At 45.9% G+C, this 8,557-nt stretch overlaps 1 protein-coding gene across 1 annotated transcript; it reads left to right on the plus strand.

The window, feature by feature from the left end:
- Positions 1 to 379: 379 nt before the first annotated feature.
- Positions 380 to 8,234, plus strand: Tex52 (testis expressed 52). The gene is made up of 3 exons (XM_046423376.2): positions 380 to 513; positions 2,513 to 3,063; positions 5,732 to 8,234. Exons 1-3 carry the CDS (start codon positions 439 to 441, stop codon positions 6,024 to 6,026), a joined length of 921 nt encoding a protein of 306 aa, XP_046279332.1. The 5' UTR covers positions 380 to 438; the 3' UTR covers positions 6,027 to 8,234.
- The last annotated feature ends 323 nt before the right edge of the window (positions 8,235 to 8,557 follow it).

Consider the following 8,557-nt stretch of genomic DNA (forward strand, 5'->3'; position numbering starts at 1 on the left):
TGGGGCCTCTGTGCCTACTGGCTAACTTAGGATTCTGTCAGCTCTCAGTAAGAGTGGCAGGCCCAAAAAACATTAGATTAAAATGGGCTGCACTGCAGGTGCCTTCCTAAAACCTCATTCCCAGCCTGAGACCTAGAAGCCAGCCTGTTTGGTTATTCTCCTTACCAAGTCTTCCTAGCAAGTTCCTTCCCAGAAACAGTTCCTGTCACCATTTTTTGCAGCCAGAACTGTCAAGAGAGTCCTTCCCACTCTCTGCCTGTCTCACTTGAAAAGGAGGCAGGATCCCAAGGGCCTGAAGAGCCTCTGGTGACAGGTAAGGGCCTCCTCTCTTGTCACCAGCCAGGAAGTATCACCATAGCGACCCTAGAAACAAACAATGGTGCCAGAAAGGGCTTCCCCACTAAGCCACCCCTCCTGGCTCTGACGCCCAGAAGAAGAATGGCTAGTAACCCACAAAAATCATTCAGAGGAAGGATGAGCAATTCATCTTGTGTCAGAGAGCCTTTCTTGAAGGTAGGGGGAGGAGCCTACCTTTTTCTCCACCTGGGCTAGAGGCTGTGGTGAATTCTCCCCTGTGTTTCCCTCTTGGTCCTATGATGCTGCTGGCACACAGCTCAAAACAGAGGAGATGCCTACTTAGCACAGATGAGTATCCCTTATCCAAAATGCTTATCCAAAAGTGTTTCAAGAATTTTTTTTTTAATATTGAAATATTTGCTAGATGTCTTGGGGGAGAGGACCCCAAATTCACATGTTTCACATATACCTTATACAAGGTAATTTTATGCAATGTGTTTAGTATGCCTGTGTTTTCACTGCAACTGATCATATAAAGTCAGGTGTGGAATTTTCCACTGTGACTTGTCAGTACTCAGATTCAGATTTTGAGCATTTTGGATTTTGGATTTTCAGATTAATGATACTCAACCTGTATCATATGTATCCCCCAGCCCCACATACTTATAGAAATGACTTAGACCCAAGAAAAAGTAGGTTTGGGGAATCAGAAAATCCTCGTGGGTAGACAGGAGGGAGAAGCATTTTTACAGATACACATTTTTGTCCTGGCCAGGTCACACTGGGCATTGTGCTATGTGAAAGTATTTCACAGCCTGGGGCTGTAGCTCAGTGGTAGAACTCTTGCCTAGCACTTGTTAAGGTTCAAGCCTCAGCACCACATATAAATAAATAGATAGATAGATTAATTAATTAAATAGAGGTATTGTATCTATTTACAACTAAAAATAAGTTTAAAAAAAAAAAAGCATTTCACACAGAACGATATGCTGAAGATGAACACAGACAGCTCAAGTCCCAGCATCCTGAGTGAGTTCCTTAACTCATTGGGTCTTGCTCTTTGCATCTTTTGATTTAGTTTCCTTCGCTCTGACAATATCTGAGACAAACAACCTCCTTTAGGAAAGGTTGATTTTGGGTTATGGTTTCAGAGGTTTCGGTCTATAGTGGTTCTGTCCTGCTGCTCTGGGCCTAAGGCAGCACAATGTGTCATGGTGAGAGCTCACAGTGGAGGAGTCATCACTTCATGGTTGTCCAAAAGCAAAAAGAAGAAGGGGCAGGGAGCCCACTGTCTCTTCAAGGGCACACCTCCAGAGACTTCCTTCCACTAGGCCCCATCTCCTAAAGATTCTACCAGCTCCCAATAGTGCCACAGGCTGGGGACCGAGCCTTTAACACATCGGCTTTTGAGGGACACTTCCAAACCATAGGGAAAATAACAATACTTGCTTACATAGTATGAGGGTTGAATGAGATGTGCTTAAGTATGGAGCACAATGTCAATACTTAATTGCTGGGCTGGGGCTGGGGCTCAGTGGTAGAGCACTTACCTAGCACGTGTGAGGCGCTGGGTTCAATCCTCAGCACCACATAAAAATAAATAAAGGTATTGTGTCTACCTACAATTAAAAAAAGACATTTGCTACTACTTATCTCGTGGGGGCTGGGCACAGAAAAAGGGGAGGAACTGACATTCTAGATACTCTGTATACTTGTTTGCCTTTTAATAAGAGAGGGGACAGTGCTGTGACAGAGGAACAAATAGTAAAAGGAGTCTGAAATGGAAAACCAACTAGACCTGTTTCCTGGAGTGTCACCAGGTCCAGAAGCAAGGGAAGGAGGGTTTCTGAATGGGCTGGTATGTGCCATTTCCCCTCACAGACCCTGCAGCCGATGTGCTTTCTTGAGAGCACCAGTTCCTGGGCAGGAAAGGGGTGCAACAATGATGAGAAGGTAGGAAATCAAAGCCAAAATACGATCAGTGGAAAGAAAATTTGAGCAATCCATGAAAATAATACAGAGAATATTACAATAACTTCAGAAAGGCAGGACAGGAGCCAAGAGATGACTCCCTGCTGGCCATCATGGCTTGATGAGAGTCTTGGGCTTCAGGAGGTTGGCAGTTTGTTCCTGAGGAGGACAGTAGAATGCCTCCCCCCAGTCCCTGCACCCCTGCCTGCATAGCCCATCCCAGCTTCCTTTTGTCTCTCCCTAGATGGTCCATGCCAATGAATCCCTCCCGACCCACCAAACGTGGGTTCAGCGCGAGTTCCTTCTCCCCAGGGAGACCTGCGAGTTACCTGGCTTTACCCGGCAAGCCTACCACCAGCTGGCCCAGAGGCTGCCACCCCACTCAGATATGAAGTCCAAAGTGCACCGCCGGCTAATCCACCCTTGGAAGGACACAATCCAGCACAGCTGGGGCTTTCACACGTGGCTCGATGTGGGGCGTCTGCCTGCCACCTTTCCCACACACCCTGACATGCCCTATGACAGCAATGTCTGGCGCTGGCTGACCCACTCCAATGCCCACGACTATCCCCCAGCAGACACCCCCATCCCTCCTCCCTCCTGGATTGGGAAAAACAACTTCCTGGCCTTCATCCACTCTACCCCCATCTTCTTGGACATAAATAGGAAGAGCCAGGTGATTTTGAAGACAAAGAAGGAGCTGAAGGAGATTCAGAAACTCAAGCTGAGGAGTGAAGTCAGAGCGCCTCCACTGGATACTCATGGCAACATCATGCCTCCTGCAAACTTCAAAAAGTAAGATAAGCCCCTGCCTCCCAAGTTGCTCATCCTGCCCATGTTCACAGGTGACCCTTCCCTCACTCCCATTCCTATTTCTGGTGTCTAAATTGGTACTCCAACCTGCCCATCTATGGTGTCATCCCTTTTATCCTTTTTTTTTTTTAAAGTTGTAGTTGGATACAATATCTTTATTTTATTTTCATGTGGTGCTGAGGATGGAACCCGGGGCCTTGCACATGCTAGGCAAGTGCTCTACTGCTGAGCCACAACCCCAGCCCCCTTTTATCCTTTTTTTTATGGTGCAGGGGATGGAACCCAGGTTTCCTCAGAGTACTTGTTGCTAAGTACATATGTAGGAGCATCCAAAAGGGAATAAGACCTAGTACCCTCCTCAAAAAGATTTCACTGTCAAATTTAAGTACTTTAACTGTATTACTCAATCCCCTGAGACCCTCAGGAAAATGGGCATCTTAGATGAAGAGGTCAAGTCTTTTGCTCAAGTTCTCACAGCCCCCAGATCACAAACTTAACAAACAGTTTTAACTTTTTCTTTTGTCTTTCTCTTTTTCAGGATTGGGTATTTAACCTAGGGTACTCTACCCCTGAGCTACACTCCCAGCCCTTTTTTAAAAAAATATATTTTTTATTTGTAGATGGACACAATACCTGAATTTTATTTTTTTTTATAATGTGATGCTGAGGATCGAACCCAGTGCCTCACACATGCTAGGCAAGTACGCCACCACTGAGTCACAATCACAGGCCCCCCCTTTTTTATTTTTGACACAGGGTTTTCCTAAGTTGCCCAGGCTGTCCTCAAATTTGTAAGCCTCCTCTCTCCGCTTCCTGAGTTGCTGGGATTACAGGTATATGCCACCATGGCTGGTGATTTTAACTTTCTTAAACCTTTGAACCTCACATGTCTCAGGTATATACCAGAGATGTACCTGGTACTTTGATGGTTTTTTTTGTGGATTAAATGGCACTATGCTGAGCATATAAAAGGGGCACAAGAAGTGGCATCACTCCTGGTTTGGCATTTCCTTGAGAGTAAGGTACAGCTGTGGGGGCAGCCCAGGAGCCTAGAATGAAGGAATGGGTCACAAAGTTTTTGTTTTTGCAGTGCTAGAGATTGAATCCAGGACCTTCTGCATGCTAAGCACATGATCTACCACTGAATTTCATCCCCAGCCCCTCAGATAAGGTTTCATAGTTCATAGAGAGGGTAGTATGTGAACTAGACCTTGAAGGAGTTAGACAAGTTCAGTAGGTGGGAACAAGAAAGTAATGAGAATCTGGTTGTTCCTCTGAGCAGCTCTGAAAAAGAAGGGTTTAAAAATTTGTTAAAAATTAGCCTGGGGCCTGAAAGATGTAGTTTAGTAGCAAAGCTCAAGCTTAAGCATGCTCAAAGCCCTGAGTTAGATCCCCAGCACAGGGGGAAAAAAAAAAAAGGAGTAGTCATCGATGACGTTATGAGCATCAGGGACCCAAAAGACTTCAGACACATAAGATAAGATCTAAGTTTTAAGATGCTGTGGTCTTGTTGGGGAAATAGAACATTTATGTATAAATCCAATAGTTCTCAACCCTGGCAGCACATTAGAATGATCTGGGACTTTTTAAAAACTATGCCAAGGTTTGAGCCTCATCCCAGAAAGTCTAGCTTAAACGATCTGGAGGACAGGCATTGTATTTTGTTTTTTGAAATTATTTTATTTTATTTAGTTGTGGATAGACACAATACCTTTATTTTATTTATTTATTTTTATATGATGCTGAGGAACGAACCTCATGCCTCACATGTGCTGGGCACTAACACTGAGCTACAAACCCGGGCCCTGGGCATGGTGTTTTACTTATCTTTTTATTCATTTATTAAAATTTATTACTATTATTTTGGTACCAGGATCCAACCCAGGGCCTCACACGTGCTAAGCAAATGCTCCACAACTGAACCACACTCCTAGCCTGTGGTATGTTTAAAATTCTAATGTACAGTCATGGCTGAAACCCCTGAATAAACCAGCAACAGCAAATAGGGAATATCCGAAAACTAAGTGCAAAGCATGTTGAAGCTGAAAATGTGCCACTATTCAACTGTGTTTGTTTTTTTTTTAAAGTCAATTTCCTACTGTTCAATACTACAGGCCAAGAGAGAAGAGAAGCCACCCACTTGTGCAAAGTTCAGTGGACTTCCCACAGGCACTGCATTAGTGGAGAAGGTGAGACTTGAAGGACAGTTAGAATTCAGATAAGAATCTGCATAATGACAGTGGCTCAGGAGGTGGATGCAGGAGGATGGCAAGTTCAAGGCCAGCCTGGACAACATAGTAAGATCCCGTTTCAAAATAAATAAAAAGGACTGGGGATGCAGCTCAGTGGTAGAGTTCCCTGGGTTCAATCCCCAATTACCACCCTCCCCAAAGAATCTGCATAAAAATATCATATACAGTATGTCAAAAGAATGAAAGGTTTATTAGTTAGACATGATCTCACCAGCCCAATGACAAAATGTACACCTAGGGTGCAAGCCATTTGGCAAAGTTCCATATTGAAGGAAGAGAGAGAAGGGATTCCCATAGCCTGATCCCCATGGAGCTTGTGGAAGGCAGTGTCCCCCTCCCCACCATGCCTAGAGTTCTCCCTTGACTTCTCTGATGTCTCCACTTTCCTTCCTCCACAGAGCCCAGTACATATCTGCTGGTGGGAGGTTTGAGCCTCAAGGTCTCCCACTCCTGCCCAATCCACTCCCCACTACTCTCGCCAGAGGCTGGCCCTGCCCAAGCCCTGTGCCTCATTACCAGGAGAAGACGCTAAAGCTGGCCTTGCTGCCCAGCATGCCCCTGAGTAAGGACCTCATAAAGGATTACCAAACCCTGATAAAGGACCGAATTGCCTTGCCCCTCTACCCTCTGTCCAAGGCAAAACCTGGCAAAACCTTGGGGAAGAAGAGGAAGAGAAGACCTGGATACATCTAGAAGGAGCCTCCAGATGGGTTGGGACCATGGTGGGTCCGTAGGCACCCCCCCAAAACTCCAGTTTTCTAAACCAGTGTTCCTGCAGCAGGAAGATTTGGAGTGGCTGATGGACTCTGGCTTCTGGAGAACAGCCTCTTCAACATCTTCCCAACTCAAGCTGCCTCTGTACCCCCAGGCTCCTGGAGACTCTACGGAAAATCTAAATTGTTCAACCTCTTTCTTGGAGATACTCGTAGCAGATGAGGGGACCGTGGTGGGGAGGGGGGCAGAAGAGTGAGAACATGGAGGGGTTCCAGTTCCTAAGGGCAGAACAAGGAGTGGGAAGAAAGAAGATGAGTGTGTGTGCGCGTGTGTGCGCGCGTGTGTGCGTATGTGTGTGTGTGTGTTTTGCACTGGGGTAAGAGGGGCTGTAAGAAATGTAGGTAAAAAGTCACATTGACTCTCATAAGGTACAGAGTCCCTTAGGCAAAAATAACCTCCCTTTCTCCCCTCCCTGGACCATCTGACGTCTGGACAAAGACCATACACACTGTGCTTAGGTCCAGGTCCCCATGTAAGATTTGGGAGAGTAGAGGTCAGGTCCAGGCCGATGCTGGAGGACAAGAGGATCAGACCCAAGGAAGGTTAGCCAGGTCTGAGCAGAGGACAGGAGTGGAATGAAGTAGACCGTCAAGGTGAAAGTCAGAGCAGTTAGCCCAGAGCATCACCTGAGGGCCTTGGGCCATGCTGCTGCTAATTCTAGAGGCCTCAGGGCCTGCTATGGGGAGGAAAAGAAAGGCTGACGTGGTGGAGGCAGGCGAAGGGTAACAGCCAGAAAGTGCTCTCCTGGCTGGCTGGGGTAGAGGTGGGCCAGGGACCTGTAGGAGGCCTAGTGGAAAAGGTACAGGGCTGGAGGGGGAGAAGTCAGAGGTGATGGCCTTACCCCACCTCCTCCTGCCCCGATTCTGTCCCAGGTCGGCTTTTTCTTGGCCTCTTGTCTGCTGACCTCCCTATCTCCACTTTTCTCAAGCCCCACAGGCTTGTATGTGGTGCTGAGAATCGAACCCAGTGCCTCATGCATGCTAGGCAAGCATGCTACCAGTGGGCCACAACCCCAGCCCCTATGAATGTTTTTAATCACTATAATGAAATACCAGTGGCGGTCTACTTTATAAAGTAAAAGGCTAAGTTAGTTCATAGTTTTGGAGACTTGAAGTCTAAACAGTATGGTGCAGGCTCTTGCAAGGCATCTCTTGGCTGCATCATATCATGGCAGGAGTGTTTGTACAAGTTTTTGTGTATGTCACTCTACTTATAAAACGTCAGTCATGGAAACTCCACCCTAATGACCTTATTCAATCCACCCTAATCACTTCCCAAAGGCCACCTTTAAATAGCCTAGTTGGATTAAGTTTCTACCCTCTTAATACCTGACAGTGGAGATTAAATTTCAACATATGAAGCCTTGGGGACACTCAACCCATATCTAAACCATAGCAGGGACAGAGCTCATGAGGTGAGGAGTGGTGATTAAATTTCGGAGGAACAAAGGAAAGGATGAAGAACAGGAAGAGGTCTTGATCACCTGTGGCATCAGTTGTATTCTGGGACTGAAAATATCAGGTGGGGCACCCCCAAGGCTGCTCTAGTGCTTCATCACCAGAGGAGTTGGGATAATGACAGGATGTTTAATCTGTGTCCTCTGGAGTCTTGCACACAATTCATTCATTAAACTTTGTCCATGTAGAGAGAAGAGAGGGAAAAAAAGTGGGGGGTGCTTTACAAAGCTGGGGATCTAGTGAGAAGATGGATAAGCAAACAATTATAAAATAGTATGAAAGGGGCTGGAGTTGTGGCTCCGTGGTAGAGCACTTGCTTAGCATGTGTGAGGCCCTGGGTTTGGTTCTCAGCACCACATATAAATAAAGGAATAAATCAACATCTTAAAAAAATAGTGTGAGAATTAATGTAATAGATACCTGATCCAGTTGGACTTACGAGTGAAGAGGACTCCAGTAGCATACAAGTCAGAGTGTGTATATCCTTATACATGAATGTGTGTTTGTGTGTGTGCATATTTGTGTATATATAGGTAGTTCACAAATAATAGCAAATGTCTACTAAAGACTTACTATGTACCAGGTACTGTTGAAGAGATTTACCAATCAGCTCACTTAATTCTCACAATATTACAAGTTAGGGCTTTGTGTGTGTGTGTGTGTGTGTGTGTGTGTGAGAGAGAGAGAGAGAGAGAGAGAGAGAGAGAGAGAGAGAGAGAGAGAATGGGGATTGAACCCCCAGGGTCATTTTACCACAGAGCTGCCTATGCAGTGCCACTTTCCTTTATTTTGAGATGGAGTCTTGCTAAACTGCTAAGGCTGACCTCCAATTTATAATCCCCTTGCCAGGTGTGGTGGTGCTTGCCTATAACCCCCAAAACTTGGGAGTTTGAGGCAGGAGGATCTGAAGTTTGAGGCTGGCCTTGGAAACTTAGTAAGATCCTGTCTTAAAATAAATAAAAAGGGAGGGGCGTAGTGGCTCATGCCTGTAAC

This window comes from Marmota monax, unplaced genomic scaffold (genome assembly GCF_021218885.2).
Source record: "Marmota monax isolate L192 unplaced genomic scaffold, Marmota_monax_Labrador192_F-V1.1 WCK01_AAM20220418_F8-fsc00356, whole genome shotgun sequence".
Classification (NCBI taxonomy): domain Eukaryota; kingdom Metazoa; phylum Chordata; class Mammalia; order Rodentia; family Sciuridae; genus Marmota; species Marmota monax.